The following is a 16683-nucleotide window of genomic DNA, read 5'->3' as shown; positions in this document are numbered from 1 at the left end:
TCCTCTGTACTAAAAATCCAACAAATATGGGTATGGATAAATATTTTATTACAAAACAGAAAAGAATACCAATTTTATTCTCTTTTCTACTCAAAATTATCTTTAGGGTCTTTCAAATTGAAGATTGGAAAAACTAAGATGTGAATGCTCATGATTTTATTTGAATGTGAATTATTTTACATTTACTTGTATTTTCTGGTTTGGGCTGATATAAATTGTCAATTTTATGGCTTTAAGGATATGATAAAAACTTTATAGAGTTTTTGCACGTCTAATAATGAAACAGCAAATACTGATCTATTTGACACAGTGTGGCAGGTGTGTTGAGAAGTGAACAGGATAGATGTTAAACATCAGATGTAGAGAATCCCAGAGATTCTGTGTTTTACTAATGACACACACAGTGTGATCCTTTGTTATTTTCACGGAAAATTATACTGTGAACTATAACGTCTTTCCTTGGGAATTCATGACCGGCGAGTACAGTTTTATTGGTGTTCATCCATAAAGTAAGTTTACTCGACACCCAGTTTTCTGCCAGGAGTGCAGGCAAATGCACTCAGACTCCATTCCTCCGCTGGAGCACTTCCGTGGTTGGCAGTGACCTTGAACAAGTTAACTTCTGCGGACCTCAGTGTCTTTATCTGCTGGGCTAGAATCTAGTCACTACAGAGCTTTTCAGCCTCAGCACCACTGAGATCTTGGTGTAGATAATCCTTTGTGGTGGGGGCTGTCCTGTGCAACTTAGGACATTTTGTAGCATCCCCACTCTCTGCCCACTAGATGCCAGTAGTATTCCTCCACCACTAACCCGCATCAGCTATGACAACCATCTGGACATTGTCCCTTTGAATGACCAAACACATACTTCTTATAAATCACAGTACAGCAGTCCATCCCCTGGTTCTTGAACACAGATTCCTTATAGCCAAACAATGCTAAAAGTCTAAAGTTACTGATGCACAACCAGAATGCCATTCTGTCAGTAATAACTCTTCAGTCCACTATCGTAACTTATGAAAACAGCTCCCAGGGTGAGATCACTCAGGTTTGCAGGCATCTGTGCTTTCTGGTCAGGTTCTAAAAGCAGGAGTGGTCTTGGTAACATAAGGCTTCACCCTTTCAGGCATCTGATATGATTGAGCTGCTCTGAGACTCTCTGCAGGCGTCCGTGTAATACTGGATTTCCCTCATTACATAACCTACTCATTCATTCCGTTACTTTTACCTACTACGTTTTGTTCTCTGCATTTGTACCCAGACTTTCCCATCTCGGGAAGGGCTGTTAGGCCCGGCCGCTGGGCTGGTCTGGGTTGCAGGCAGCAGTGCTCTTGTAGCGAGTCTGTCCCCCCTCAGTCCGCTTCTGTTTAGGTGAATGACACAGTTGCAGAACTGGGGGTGCATCCTTGTCACCAGGCAGTGTGGCTATACTCACTGTTAGCCTCACTTTTGCCAAGTTGCCCTGGGAATTTTGACAGAAAGCCTGAAAACATGGAATCACCCCTGCTTCCAGCCTGTGTAGTTGCAGTCCTGGTCCGGTGACGGCTGCATCTGCGAGGGGAGAAAGAAAAAGCTGAGGTGATGTGGGGAAGAGAGAACACAGGCCCTTTCTCCCCCGGGCTCCCAGACCCGCCAGAAGACACGGGACTGTATCCAGTGGGGACGCTTCTTCAGCCCCACTCACGTTGAGTGTGAACACACTTGTGAAGGTATAAGCCAGCCCTTCCTTTTTTATCTCCCCCTGTTTTAGAAAACCAGTGTTTTAATTGCTCATTCCAGTTCTCTATGAAACTCTTTCTCTCAGTCATTCCTCGCGTTGGCTGTTGGACATTACGTGAGTTCCTTGGTCTGAGGAGATGACAGTTGGCTGTGGAATATCTTCTCTCATTTTCTGTATCTCTCTCTGAGCGTTTGCATCTGTTACCAGGTCTGCAAAGCCCACTCCAGAGTTAGTAGCTCTTCCTGTCAGGACCGCTGTATAACCCCCTGACATGAGTCTGATTTGCCAGCCACATTCAGGACCTTCCCCCCAGGGTCTCTGCCACACAGCCGCCTGTAGTCTCTGTCTCTCTCATTGCCAGAACAGATCGTGTTGGCATTTTGTATCTCAGAAGGTGCAGGAGATTCTAGCTTCAGCCCATCTCAACACGGCTGCAGCACCCCCTCACCACCACCAACACACACTTTCATGGGCCCAAGTGGCCTTTTCTAGGGAGCATGTGGGGATAGATGCATGTTGGATCCACTCATCCTCCCAAACTGGAAGGCAGGTTTTCTGGTGGGTATTGACCTGTCCGACATTAATACCCACAATTATTTCCATAGGACTGTGCCCCATAAGGACATTCCTTTAATAGGCCAAGATCCCATTATCCTCTTGCCTGACCATATGGCCGGGCTGTTGGCCACTGCCTGTGAGTCAGTAAAAACCCACACAGAGGGGCTCTTAACGTTCTTCCATTCCTCCGTCACTGCTAGGAAAACAGCATGCGGTTCAGCATACCACGGGGATCTGTTTTTGTAATCTTCATTCACATTGGTGGCCTTCCAGACAGGATGTTGTCCCTTCACCTTGGATCTGCTATCCATAAATCAACTCTTTGTTGTTGGTAGAGAGCTGTCTGTAGGGCACTGTCCACATGACAGTGTGGACAGTAGAGTCCAGCAGCTCCTTGTGCAGCTCCAGAATCAGCCCTGCGGGGCTGGGGAGAGAGGTTCCCTGCTTGTAAGAATCTCCTCCTTGCATTCCGCAGGCACTGCCACCCCCATTAGCAAATTTGTCCAGCACCATCCTAGACATGTTATTTCAGGTTTCAAGACCCTTTTATGTCCTTCAGTCCTAGGGATGGCTTCAATTAATATGTCCAACAGCAGGTTAGTAAAGCCCCTCAAATGTTAATTCTCTGGTCTAGAGTTCCTACAGTCAGCACTGGGAGGCGCTCGCAGGTTCTTGCCATACGCCCCATTTTAGGCTCCACAAAGAACCATTGCACAGAGAATTGTCCTTACCAGCACTCCAGCTTTGGAAGTGCCAAACATTTACGTTTACCAGTTTATTAAAGGTTGTGACAAAGGATCTGAATCCACAGTGAGTTGAAAGGATGCATAGGGCAGAGTCTAGGGAAGGCACAGAGCTTCAGGTATACCCCAATTCTGGCATCTCCTCCTGTTCAGCTGGAAGCCCCCCAAACCTGTCCTTCTGGGTGTTTATGAGGCTTCCCTATGTAGTCCTAATTGACTAAGTCGTTGGCCATTGACCGATTCAACCTCCAGCCCCTTCCTTCCCCTCTGCCAAGATTTCAGGTGGCCTTGCTTGGTCCTCCTGGCAGCCAGCCACCCCCCCTTTAGTGGGCCTCCAACATCATCTGCATTAATATGACAAAAGACACCTTAAGTGCTCTTCTAAGTTTAGGGGTTTTGGGAATTGTGAGCCAGGAACCATAAATGTGAAGACCCAAAATATCTTTCTTATAAATCATAGTATCACACCCTGGAGGGCAAAACTGCCACCACTGAGAATCATTGAGTTACTAGATATTTATAGTCCCTTTTAGGCAACATTCTAGGATTTTATGGAAAGTCTGAGAGTTGATCTTCATCTCAAATCTTCTTACGGCTGAAGCCTAGTCATGTGGTCAGGTGAGGTAAAGATGAGGTCAGAGTATTTGATTTCATAGATCAAAGATTTGATCTCCCAGACTGAAGGATGAAATTTAATGTGGGAGGAGTTTTGACCTGATGAGAAGAAGGATTCATGTTAAAAACTTACTGTACTTGTAAGTTTTTCCAAATAGTACATAAATCCCCGTATAGTGAATTGGCAGCCTAACTAAGCCTGTAAAGAAATGCAAGTTCCATGTAATTTCCATGAGACTGGGGTGTTTACTTGCTATACATAGTTATATTTATCTCGGAATTTGGGACATATAAGAAAGTTTAGGGATTTTTTTGCTGTTATCATTTAATTTTGTTTCCAACTGCTGTTATACTTTATTTCCAAGAATTAGGGAGAAAAAATGGATTTGGAATCAGGAAACCAGGATTTCAGTTCTAGCCGTCCTTTGGGTCCTATGAATTCTTTGCAACAGTAAAAGTATGAAGGAGAGACAAGGTTTATTTCTTCTGTTTTTCCCCCCTTGGAGTTGGTTAAATGTGTTACATGATATGCACACATCTGCACTTCAGTTTAGTGGTCCCAACCAGAGGAATAAAGAGAAAATGTGGAGTGTTTCAGGTAATACGTAACCACAAGGCTAACATTCTCAACCAGTTTTATTGTGAGCAAATTTATGAGATATCCTTTATTTTTATGTCTTTTCTAAAAGCTGATCGTATATTATACTCTTGTTTGTTAACTAAACGTGGTTCATGGAGTGATTTGGGTTTGTCAGTGATCACAAATACAGTTCAGCCTAGTAGCTAACTAATGCTTTTAAGTGTAATGAGAAAATAGATGAATTTTCATTTTTTCCTCTGTTGTAAATATCAGATCAACAGGTTTTGTCTGTAGATGTGGTAGATAATTGTGCAATCTTTTTTTTTTTTTTTTTTTTTTTAAGATTCTGTTTATCCACTTGACAGATCACAAGTAGGCAGAGAGGCAGGCAGAGAGAGAGGAAGGGAAGCAGGCTCCCCGCTGAGCAGGGAGCCCGATGCGGGGCCCAATCCCAGGACTCCGGGACCACGACCTGAGCGGAAGGCAGAGGCATTAACCCACTGAGCCACCCAGGCACCCCTATAATTGTGCAATCTTGATGTGCTACTTAAAGAAGTACTTTATTCTTCAGTTTTTTCTTAAGGAAAGCACTGGGTTTCATTTTTGTTCTTTAATGAGAAATACTTGGGGTGGGTATGAGTTCCTCAGGACCATTTTCAAGTAGCAAAACACGGTTGTTAACCTGCCGCCTCATTGAGGCCTGCAGCAGGATGAGCCATTTACACACACACCCCTTTGGAGGGAGGCGTAGAGTGGAGTTGACCCATTCCAATTAGGCTGGAGGAGCCAGGCAGGGTGTGGTGCCCAGTGAGGGGTGGCGGGGGGGAGCTGTGTTCTCTGCCCTGGCAGGCTGTCAAAGGGTGCTCTGGAAAGCTGAACTGGCAAATGGTGACCTGGAATATGTGTGTTTGGGGACTTAAGTACCCTCTACTCTCTCCCTAAGAAAACCATTGGTAGAAACTTGTTCACTTGTCTTTTATACAAAAAGAATCTTGGAAGGAACCCACGGAGATGCTGGCTCTTTCCTAGTGTCCCTGAGAACACACCCAGGTCTGACATCTGGGGGCACACAGATCCTGCAGGCTGCTAGGTTGGCTATCCTCAAGGTCTACTTACTGCTCACCGGGTACCGGGGACTGGCATGCACACTGTTCAGCGCTCTGTCACACATATGAATTCTCTTTATCCTTTCAGTAGCTCTAGGAGAACCAGCTTCCTTGAAGGAATGTGGGAAGAGGGGCTTCAGAGGTCTGCCCCTTACTCTGGCATCTGGCTTAGGAGTCTCAAGTCCGACTTCTGCAGGTTTTATCACATTCCACATAACTTGTTTTCAGTTGCTGAATTGTGCAGTTTTATTCCTCACAAAGCCTGTTCTCTGAGGATTTTTAAAAATCAATTTAGGGGGATAAAAAATAGAAGCTCCAGAATTCGGAATATTGAAAGTTTTGTTTTTTTTTTAAACTGTGCAAGAGGTGAAGGAAGTAATGACATATCTGTGTATTCATCTCAGCTCGGGAGCTTGTTTCTCCACTCCTGGCATCAGTTGCTCCCGACACGTCAGGGTACCACCTCTTCTGGAAACCTTGAGCTACTTCACTGCGTCCTGACCTGAAATAAAGTCTGGGTATTTATCTGTGCTCCTGTTGTCATTTATAGTACCGCCACGTTAGCATTGTATTTCTTGTGTTAGAATGAGTTGATTTTAGGGGCGTCTGGGTTGTTTGGTGGGTTAAGCATTTGCCTTCGGCTCAGGTCATGATCCCAGGGTCCTGGGATCAAGCTCTGCATTGGGCTTTCTGCTGAACGGGGAGACTGCTTCCTCCCTCTCTCTGCCTGCCTCTCTGCCTACTTGTGATCTGACATATAAATAAATTAATTAATTTAAAAAAAGGAATGAGTTGATATTATTTTAAGTTTTTCATTAACAGCTTTATTGAGACAATTCATACCTCCTATAGTTCACCCTTTTAAAATCTACGATTCAATAATTTTTGGTATTTTTAGATTTACACAGCCATCACCACAATCAGTTTTAGAACATTTTCATTCCCTCCAAAAACAGAGCCTCTGCTCATTGACAGTCACTCCCCACTTAGCCTTTTCCCCTCCCGCAGCCGCAGGCAACCAGGAATCTTTCTATCTTTATAGATTTGCATGTTCTGAGCATTTCATTTAAATGAAGTCATACTGTTATGCAGTCTTCTGTGATGGAGTTTTCACCTTGTGAGATGTTTTCCTGGCTCATCTGCGTGGTAGCATAACATTTCAGTACTTCATTTCTTCTCTCTGCTAAGTAATACTCTGTTGTGTGTTTTTACCTCATTTTATTTATCCATTCACCTGCTGATGGGCATTTGGGTGCTTTCCACTTTCCGGCTGTTAGTAGATAGTGCTGCTCTGAACATTTGCTGACATATTTCTGTGTGAACATCTGTGTTTAGTTCTCTTGAGTATATATCTAGCAGTGGAATGGCTGCATCCTAAGTGACTAAATTCTGAACTGCCAGACTGCTTTACAAAACAGCTGCACCACTGGATATCCCACCAGTAGTGTGTGAGAGCCCTACTCTCTCTGCCTCCTGCTAATAACATCTGTTCTGGGTCTTGTCTTCTTGGTTCGAGCCCTCCCAGTGACTGTGGAAGTGTCTCTTAGGATTTTCATGGGCATTTCCCTGATGGCCTCTCTTTAGTTTCTAAATTGTTTTAGGTTAGAAATAGTTGTATCTCTTTTCTCTCCTGAAACGCGCATAGTATTTTCCAATATAAAGTGGGCCTTAATTTTTTTTTTTAACCTCTTTTGGAAGTGTGCTTTGTCCACATTACTAGAATTTTGCTCTGCTACCCTCACCGTTGTATATTGAGGTATCACAAGTGCACATGCATTCTGTTTCTTGCCCTTATTGCTAAGCCCTACACACCAAATGCCTTGATGAATGTTAATTAAATGAATGAATGGAGTGTTATTTGTGTTCATTCTGAATTGAGCCATTCCTTTGGGACAGGTGGGTGTTCTGTTTCTGCTAAATGCTAATAATTTAATGAAAGAAATAAAGATCATTAGGAGCTTCATTTTCCACTTTATCTCCAGCAAAATAAAGACTCACCACTTGAAAACTCCTAAAGTTTTAACAGCCAAAAAGTGGGCCTGGCCTGTTGTCCACATTACGAACATTTATGGTTCGGGTTCCCCGTGTAGGTCTCCCCATCTCTGTTTCTTCCTCTCCTGAGGAACTCTGAAATGTCAGCTGATAAGTCAGAAGAGCTCATCATAGCACTTCCATCATCTTCTTTACAAGGCGTACTTAAAATACTTCAAAATGACAGGTTAAATAATAGGTGTGTCTAAGGTTTTAAAGAAGGTAGCAAAGCTTGTCTAAATTGTAAAGGAACTCTGTTCAGCTTTAACACTAATTAAATAAATACGAGCTGATGCTCATATGTGTTTCTACTCTATCGTGCTAGGAAAATGGAAGTGTTTTAATAATGCTGGTAAACTGTTGTGTGCTAAACTAACCATGTGAGCAAAGCAGTTATTTATTGGTGAATCTCTGTGTAGCTACAATAACAACAAAAACTTCCCCTAGTGAGTTTACTATAGAAACATTGATCCCCGCTAAAATAGAAGACAGATTGTTTTGGACAGTTGCTGAAATCTGCTAAAATATGATTGTGATGAGACAATTTAGTGGTTTTTTTTTTGTTGTTGTTGTTTTTTTTGTTTAGTTATCCAAATACATGTTTTAGAATTGTGTGGCTCTGGTGCTCTGAGAGAAAAGCAAAGACCAGTTGATTTTGTGAAACTACAAGTCTTAGATCCGTAGCAGAATGGCCTCTTTTGAAAATCAGAAGCATCCTCTCTTGCTCTCAGTGGTAGGGCCAGGGAGGTGGATGTCATGGTGATAAGAATTCAAATACAAATGTGAAAGCTTTTCTGGAGATCAGGTCAAAGAAAATAACGGACTCCTGAGTGAATGGCTGCCCGTTACATGAACATAAGCCCGGGCATCTCAGCCCTGGCCTCTTCCAGTTCTTGGCTTCTAGTGCTGCTGTTTTCGTCACTCTTAGAACAGTTAATATCACTAGAGATGGCATACTTTCTTTTCTCCTAAGCCTGATAATACTGTTACTTTTAAAGTTTAGTTTTTTATTCCCATGTCATTCTAATTTATATTTCTAAAGACTTGTGTAATTTTAAGTAAGTTTGAATACTGTGTAATGATGCAAGTGTTACCAACAACTTAAATTCAGTCTGATCTTCGACTAATGCATGATTCTAGATATATTACTGTGAGCTTCCATGTTTAGTTCAATCAATACTGAATAATACCATTGTATACAATCATAAATGTAGACCTATATAGTTTCTTGCCATTCTTAACTTCCGTAATAGTGAGGGTCAATGTTTTCTTCTGTTTCTTCTTGTTCTGGACCTTCTTGGTGATCTTCCTGTTCTTCACTATCAGGATCATCCGGAAATCTCCTGAAAACTTGAGTCTTCAGTTGTATTGTTTGCCCATTAGCGCTTCTTTGCTCACCATAATAAATAGTGTGTAAATTAGGAAAACAGAGGGAAACGTATGAGCTTATTGGCTCTTTCAGCTTATTTTGGTCCATACGGATGTACGTTAAGTGGTGGTAATACAGTGGATCAACAGACGGACACATCACTGTAACATTGATATCTGAAAAATACAAATTAAAGATTAATCCTGCTGCATTACATCTAGAATCCTACATTGGAATTTATTAAAATATGAGATACAGTCTTATTAAAATTCTTATAGGTAGAATTAGGTTTAATTAGTTTTTACAGTAATCAAATAATAAAATGAATAAAATGAAACTACAGATGAATTATATGTTCTCAAAGTAAATGATGGCTTTCAGAGCACATCTGTCCTGATGAGCACTGGATGATGGATGGAAAAGCTGAATCACCATATTGTACATCTGGAACTAACACAGCACTGTGTGCTAACTGTAGTGGAATTAAAACTTGAAAAAATGGTGGCTCTTTTGGCTATTTAATTATTTGTTATTTAATAAATTCATAGTATAAGTAATCTCAAAAATAACAAAGTAAAAAACACCTTTAGTCCCAACTACTCAGGAAGCTCCTATTTTTTCAGATACTCTACAGTACTACTTGTCAGTGTTCAAAGTGATAACACTTCATAGAAAAGACTATAAACTTGGGTGCCTGGGTGGCTCAGTCGGTTAAGCTCTCCTGTTCCCGATTTGTGCATTCTCTCTCTCTCTCTCTCTCTCAAATAGATAAATAAAATCATTAAAAGAATATAAACTTTTATTATTTTTTAAAAATTTAATTTATTTATTTGACAGAGAGAGATCACATGTAGGCAGAGAGGCAGGCAGAGGGGGAACGGGAAGCAGGCTTCCTGCTGAGCAGAGAGCGCAATGCGGGGCTTGATCCCACTGTGAGACCATGAGCTGAGCCAAAGGCAGAAGCTTAACCCACTGAGCCACCCAGGCGCCCCAAGGATATAAACTTTTATAGCACACCTTTCTGAGGCTAGCTTTGTCCATTTTCCTAGCTACTTCAAGTCAACTATTTTCAGCAATGTGTAAAGCATAGATGTTTTTAAAAAAAGATTTATTCTTTAGGAGTGCCTGGGCGGTTCAGTCAGTTAAGAATCTGCTTTCAGCTCAGGTCATGGTATTGGAGTCCTGGGATCAAACCCCATGTTGGGCTCCTTGCTCAGCAGGAAGCCTGCTTCTCCCTCTTCCACTCCCCGTACTTGTGTTCCCTCTCTCGATGTCCCTGCTTCTCTGCTACCCCTCTCTCTCATATAAGTAAATAAAAATCTTCAAAAAAAATAATGAAAAGGCCAGCATACTATTCTTGTATTTAAAAAAGATAATGAAATTTTACATACTTTCAATTTCATTATTTTCTAGGTATAGGTGTTGTAAATTTCTTGGAATATAGAATGCTTGCTTCAGTTTGTTGTGTCCAACATTGAGCTCTATAAGGTTGGGAAGATTAAAAATATTATGTGGGATATCTTGTAGTTTGTTGTGTGACACTCGTAGAGCCTGGAGTTTGGGAAGGTTTTTGAAGTAATTTTCTGGTATAGCAGAAATTGAATTATTTTCCAAAGAGAGATACATAAGTGAAGAAGGAAGACCAGGAGGCATTGACTCTAATCTGTTATTACATAGGTTTAGCTGCATTAATTTTTCCATTTTGGCAAGTACGTTTTCTTGTAACATGGAATCCTCGAGATGATTGTAACAGAGATCAAGCATTGTCAAGTTTACTAGCCCATCCATGGCATTTGTCTGCAATCTGGAGATCTCATTATAGCCAAGAAGAAGTCTCTCCAAAGAATTAGGGAGAGGAAATGGAAATTCTTCTAACTTGTTATGCTGTAGGTGAAGTTGTAGTAGATTTGACAACTTAGCAAACACACCATGATCAATCTTTTGAGATGTAATTTTGTTGTGGCTGAGGTTGATTTCTTTGAGATGAGTTGCATTCATGAATGAATCCGCAGTCACAGCCTCAATTTCATTGAATTGAAGGTAGACCTGCTGTATGTGTGCTGGGACACGTGGGATAGTCTTGAGTTTGCGATTGTCACAATACATTGATGATGGAAAATTGGGTGGACAGAAGCATTCAGAGGCACAGCCTAACATATACTGATGAAAAGGAACTTGAAAGTCCTCATTTTGATGAAATTGGAATTCCGGTTGGTAGACATCATCTGGGTCTTGATCATAATCTTCATCCCATTGATAATTTTCATATTGGCAATATACTTTGACTCCAAAAAAGAAGAAAAGGACATGTGCTAGACTTAAAAAGCCCATGTTCCTTTTTTGTCCTATTATAAGGAAAAAGCAAATATATTGTGGGAAAAGTCAGTAAATCCTAGAAGAATTTTTGTGTAAATTAACAGTTACATAAAGTGCATAATATCTGTATCTGTATTGAAATATATAAAACAATCCAGAATAAATGGGCAATGCTCAAACCAAAATTAATGTTTAAGTACCAATAAGGTGGTTTTTTTTTTTTTTAAAGTCACATTTTGCACTGAACCAGACTACATACCCATCTTTGAAGGGAATCCAAGTTTGTCTTGCTTCCTATAGATTTACAATGATAACATGAACTCTCAACCCCTTCACTAAAAATCTGAGTGTTCCACTATATGGTCCCTTCAGTGATGGTTCTTACCTATGAGAGGAGACGCTCTTGGTTTTAGTTAATATTAACCAGTATTTTCCCACTGCAGCTTCTTTTTTTCGATGCTCTTTTCTGCCCTTGAAAGAACATGAAACATTCCTTTTTACGTAAGAGGTTGAGATATTCAAAATAGCTCTCATCTTTCCTCTTAGTGTTTCTGGCCAAGTCTAACCATGACTTCCAGTTTTCCCCCATGAAACCGTTTCCAGAATCCAATTATTTTGTCTCTGACTCCACTTGACTCAAATACCAAATACATGCAATATTTACTGTCTACAAACTTTGAGCTTTTAGTAGGTTATTCTATACATTTTCTTTCTTTCCACTAATTTTTTGAGTTAAGTCCTAGACAAACAGATACTGAAAGCACACTGTCTTGTCTCCCAGGAGTTGAAGTCTGGTGGAGAGTCAGAAAGATGCACACAGTACAGGGAGGAGGAAGGTGTGTAAGGGGTGCATTTCATGGGAGGAGTACTCAGCTTGAGAAAGACCATTAACTTGAAGTTGTAGTTCTGGTCTACTGGATGAGGAGCCTGAAGACCTTCATTTCCCACCTGTCAATTAGGACAGTCAAGCCACTTAACATGCCTGCCTCTTGCCTCCTCACGAAAATGAGAAATGTAATTGTTTCCTAGCTTATCTCAACCCGTGGTTGTGACAGTCACGGGAGATATGCATGTAAAAGTGCTTTGCAGGTTAGAAAGTGATCCAGATGGATAAGTTTGTTATTTAGATAAAGGTTAAAAGGAAGGAAAAAAAAAAAAAGAATCTTACCTCTTTGATTCTGCAGGTATTTTTCTCTACCTCTCTCATTCAGGGTTTCCTGAGAATTAATGTAACATGTCCCTGTGTGTCATGAACTGACTTTTCTCTATCCCATTAGTCGTTAGAGTGGTACAAACTATTTTTCATCATTGGGATAATTGAAAAAATAGTTATCTAAATCATTGTCTATAACAGACCCCATTTGACAAAGTCTGCCTTAGACCCTAACATCTTAGATTCTTTTTTATTTTCTTATCAAGAACTATAAATGTATGGAATGTAATTATGTGTTAATGTGGGATTTGGAGTTGATATTTAAGTAGAGTCAGGGACCCTTGATCTTTTCTTCCCTCCTGTGCACCCAGAGCGTGGGCCTTGTCATTACAAGGGTGCAGCTCCTTCACACCACGACTTGTCTTTATAACTTACTCCACGGAGTAGCTCCAGCTGTAGTAATTCCTCAATTTCAGAAGGACGTAAATATGGGGAACCCACAGTGTTTTCACTGCCCTTTATTCATACCTCCCAATGTACTCAGTTCCTCTCTGTGGCCTGGACCCCACGGCCCATCACCATTGTCACTTGTTTGCTCAGGTCCCTGATCCTCTGGCCCCTTTCATCCTCTTGTTCTTCTGGTAACCTCCATCCCTGTTCCTTCAATTGTCCATCTACATGCAGCCTGACTCATGCAGCAGAGCAAGTGGAGAGAAAACTGACCACACCAGCTGATGTCACTCGAAATTTGTGACCACTCATTGCTGCTCAAGGACATGTCCTTACTGCATTCCTTTTCCCTTGCTCCTAGACGCCTCTAAAAAGTCTCATTTCCCACCAGTTTGGAATGACCACCTTGCTGCCGCCATTTTTTTTTTTTAAACCAAGAGGATAGAATCAAACAAAACAATGATTTACTCATATTGTGTTTTGTTATATTTAATCTCATCCCTATCTACAGAATATATCAAAATAGCAATGGTTTGATCTTTTAAAGCAATTGTTTTACAAATCTCAGTAGACTGCTGCACTGTTCCTTCATATCCGTGGGATTCATAGAGGATGTGACATTTGACCTAGATTTTGAAGAATGTTAGGGTTCTCAAAGAGGAAGACCAGGAAGATTTCCAGACAGAAGAGATGACCAAAACATGTAAGCAATGAAGAGTAGGGTGCTTGGGAAATAGTGGTTAGCTATTGAAGGAGTAAAATACGACTGTCATAGCTAATCCGGACCAGGATCTAGAGGGCCTGAATTCTGACCTGTGGAGTTGCACTCAGGGAGTGAACACCTGATTTAATCCATTACAGTAGCTGAGCCCCGACCTTCACACTAAATTGTTGGTGGGTGAAGTAGGAGAAAGTCCTGCAGGGAGATCATCTCAACCCTGAAGGGCAGTGTTCAGTTCTGGCTAACTCAGGGTGCTGGAAAGCTCCAATTGGGTCTGCTGCCTTAGTGACCTGTGCTAGAGGTTGTGTGTGAACCTGGCTAGTCAACCACCTTACAGATATTAGTAGTTAAACTTTGGTGGAGTTTAGACTGCAGTTACTTCTGGGTGTGAGGCACTGTCTTTGGTGAGGAACACAGAGATGAAGATATGAAGATGTGGTCCTCTCCGTAAAGAGCATATGGTTTATGGGAGAGACCCAACATGGCAAACCATATTCTCAGACAAAGGGAAATAATGTTTCCCGCCTAGACCCCAGTGCCATGGGTACAGTGGCTTAACCCTGCCTCAGGCAGATGGGGAAGTCTTTGTAGTATCATTTGCTCCAGATCTTGGGAGATTAGCAGGAATGGGTGTAGAATATCTTATACATTTTACTCACTAGTTGATAATACTTTATGTGTTAAATTTGTGTGTTTTATGGTACTTATTATAGTGGAGCATATTAACTTTTTGAAGTACATGTCATACTTCACTTCAGTCTCATTGAACCACAGGGTTCTACTGTAAGTTTGCTGTGTCTCACAAAGGTATACGTAGAAGCAGGGCAGAGGCGTGCCGCTGCGGGGGCGGGGGGAGGTCAGGCATGGAGAGTGGGTCTTGGAAGCTGACTGTTACACAAACTTTGAAATGAGCATTGCTTATCAGAGCTCTGAATTTCATCCTTGTATTAAGAACAATAGCAATAATCAATCAGTAACCTTACATTTGAGAATGAAAGTCTTGACTCTAATTAACAATTATGAGAAACATATTGGGAAAAATGGGAGCTGGGTGATACTTTCGATCCGGCACTTAAATGCGTCCCTTTGACTTGGGATCAAGACCTCATTATGGGGTCTCTCTGAGAATAAAGGGATTCTTGAGTGTTGGCTGCTTTTAGTCCTCTTGGCCACCTATGAAGATAGGCTTTCCCTAAGGACAGTTTCTCTTCTGAATCGTCCTCTAAGGACCTTGGCTCTGCAGCCCAGCCTGATCCCTCTTCCTTTTGACCAAGTCCCGTTTTATGGTTTGAAATCAACCCTGTCTCCATCCAGAGGCCCATTATTTCCTATTCATCTTAGTCATCAACTTCATCTCTGGTGAGTTTCCCTGTTATAATGACTTCTTATTTCTTTTTATCCAAATTTTCCATTCAACTGATCTCTTCCTAGCCATTTACAAAGCACATTTTTATTACTTTTGCCTTTCATGTTCTACAATTTATGCCTCATTCCCTATAGAATTGCTCATAGCAAAACAGTACACTCACCGTCAGTCTCCTACTTCCTGACCTAATTTCTGGCAGAATATAGTACAATGCACAGTGTGTAAGTGCTCAAACATTTGTTGAATGGATGACTGGATTAATAAATTACAGATTGCATCCTGTTAGCGATGCTTGTCACTACTAATGCTGGTTATTACTAGGTATTATTTTGCCGCAGTCGTTTTCTCTAAATGGACACAGTCACAGAGAACATGGCTGTTCTCTCCAGTGGTGTCCGGTCACAGCATGCTATTCCCATTACAGAGTAATAGAAAAGTAACAGATGTGAACAGAATCTTTAAAGCAATGGAAAATATATATTACCGATTTTTAAAACTATCCATTAATGTGAATTTTTCATATCATAGCTATAAATGCTTCTATGTAATAACATCTCTCTTAGTTGGGAAAAAGCACTTGTGCTTTCATAAGGAAGTTCTAATTAAAATGAGATTGAACTTTGTTCTGGAAAGTTTAAAGTAATTGGAAAGCCTTATTGCATTTTGTTAAAGACTCAGTTATTTTATTGATTTACCACAGAAACTAGGATATAAGAAACCAGAGTATTAGAATAGACTCAAATTTCTTTCCGAAGCAGTTTTAAATTTAACTCTGTAAATAAAGTAGTTTACATCCTGTTTTACACCCAAGGCCTAAGAAAGTAAGACTTTTACTACTAAAAATAAGAAAGTTTCAAAATTATTTTTAGCCATACTACATTTAAATCTTAACTGAAACCCAAGGAACTGTTTCATTTAGTACCAGATAGAGCAGTCACATCTTCCCTTCCAGAGTCAAATGAAAGCAAAAATATGTTACTGTCAAGGATTTGGTCACCAGAGAAAGCTTAGGAAAATTTCTATTGAAATCAATACAAAGATCCTTCTTCCCTACAAGCAGAATCTGTCAACCTGCCCAGATGTATGGCTCACAGACATTTGCCAGTTTTGTCATTTAAAGTTGAGAGTGAGAGAGGAGACAGTGATGCCATTAACATAAAAATCTTTCATTCTTAATTAAAAATAAATCTAAACAAAGATTATTTATTGGGCAAATCTTAAGTTAGAAAATTTAAATCTACTTTCTCTGAATATTTTTGCTAATCAAATTTTAATGAAGATTTATCAGATATTACCTCCAAATTTTGTGCTTTTATGATCTATTTTAATGTTAAACAAATCAAATTATACTTTAAAAGTTTTAATAGTAGGAACAGTTTCTTTAAAAAAAAATTGAAAATTAGTTTATCATCATACCTGTTAAGTTTGCTTTAGTTTTCAGGGGTTGATGAATTTGCAAATCCTGTAAATTGAATCAGATATTCCTAAATTCTTTAACTGAGTCTCTTAAAAATCCACAGTAACTGTGTGTCCAGACAGGGCTGTCCTTGAATTACTGTAGCAATTTAAGCAAATATAATCTGCTTGGAAAACACTTGGGTTGAATTAAGATTATGTATTTCTTTTCATTATCCAAAACTTTGTGGATTCAAATTGAGATGCTTGTGCTGTTGGTCAGATTTATGTGGCTTACTTCCCTTTCTTTTCCCCTTAATTTTGGTTTGAGGTGTGGCAAGAATTTCCTCTAATATGAAAGGCAAACAGAACTAAATGAAACAGCATGTACTGATTACTGTTTTTATTTTCATTTTCATGCCAAAGAATTCTCCAAATTAAGGTCCCCTGTAACTTGGAGCTCAGTGTCTCAACAATTTAAGGTGGAACTCAAGAGTGGTCTTGAAATGTCCCTTGTCAGAAACCTCACATCACACCAGGGCTTTCCTTTATGAAGACAA

At 40.4% G+C, this 16683-nt stretch overlaps 2 protein-coding genes across 4 annotated transcripts in view; one reads left to right on the top strand and one right to left on the bottom strand.

The window, feature by feature from the left end:
* CENPP (centromere protein P) overlaps positions 1 to 16683 on the top strand; it is a 227334-nt gene that overhangs the window by 79695 nt on the left and 130956 nt on the right. The gene's annotated exons all lie outside the window — the stretch shown is intronic.
* On the bottom strand, positions 6124 to 16444 carry OMD (osteomodulin). Of its 2 annotated transcripts, XM_082694314.1 has the most exons (4): positions 16145 to 16443; positions 11424 to 11509; positions 10114 to 11067; positions 6124 to 8898 (listed from the first exon to the last, which is right to left on the bottom strand). In XM_082694314.1, exons 3-4 carry the CDS (start codon positions 11051 to 11053, stop codon positions 8591 to 8593), a joined length of 1248 nt encoding a protein of 415 aa, XP_082550440.1. In that variant the 5' UTR covers positions 11054 to 11067; positions 11424 to 11509; positions 16145 to 16443; the 3' UTR covers positions 6124 to 8590. The 2 variants fall into 2 exon arrangements, with proteins under 2 accessions (XP_082550440.1, XP_082550439.1); XM_082694313.1 differs by lacking the exon at positions 11424 to 11509 and having other exon boundaries at positions 16145 to 16444.

Source organism: Mustela nivalis (genome assembly GCF_964662115.1).
Source record: "Mustela nivalis genome assembly, chromosome: 13".
Lineage (NCBI taxonomy): Eukaryota > Metazoa > Chordata > Mammalia > Carnivora > Mustelidae > Mustela > Mustela nivalis.
Note: the sequence above shows the minus strand (reverse complement) of the source record. Positions and strands in the feature narration are given on the sequence as shown.

Coding starts and splice junctions, on each gene's coding strand:
- OMD (XM_082694313.1), bottom strand. CDS start 11,053: ATGGGCTTTTTAAGTCTAGCACATGTCCTTTTCTTCTTTTTTGGAGTC. Junction 8,899..10,113: donor AGAAAATAATGAAATTGAAA/GTATGTAAAATT, acceptor TGTATTTTTCAG/ATATCAATGTTACAGTGATG.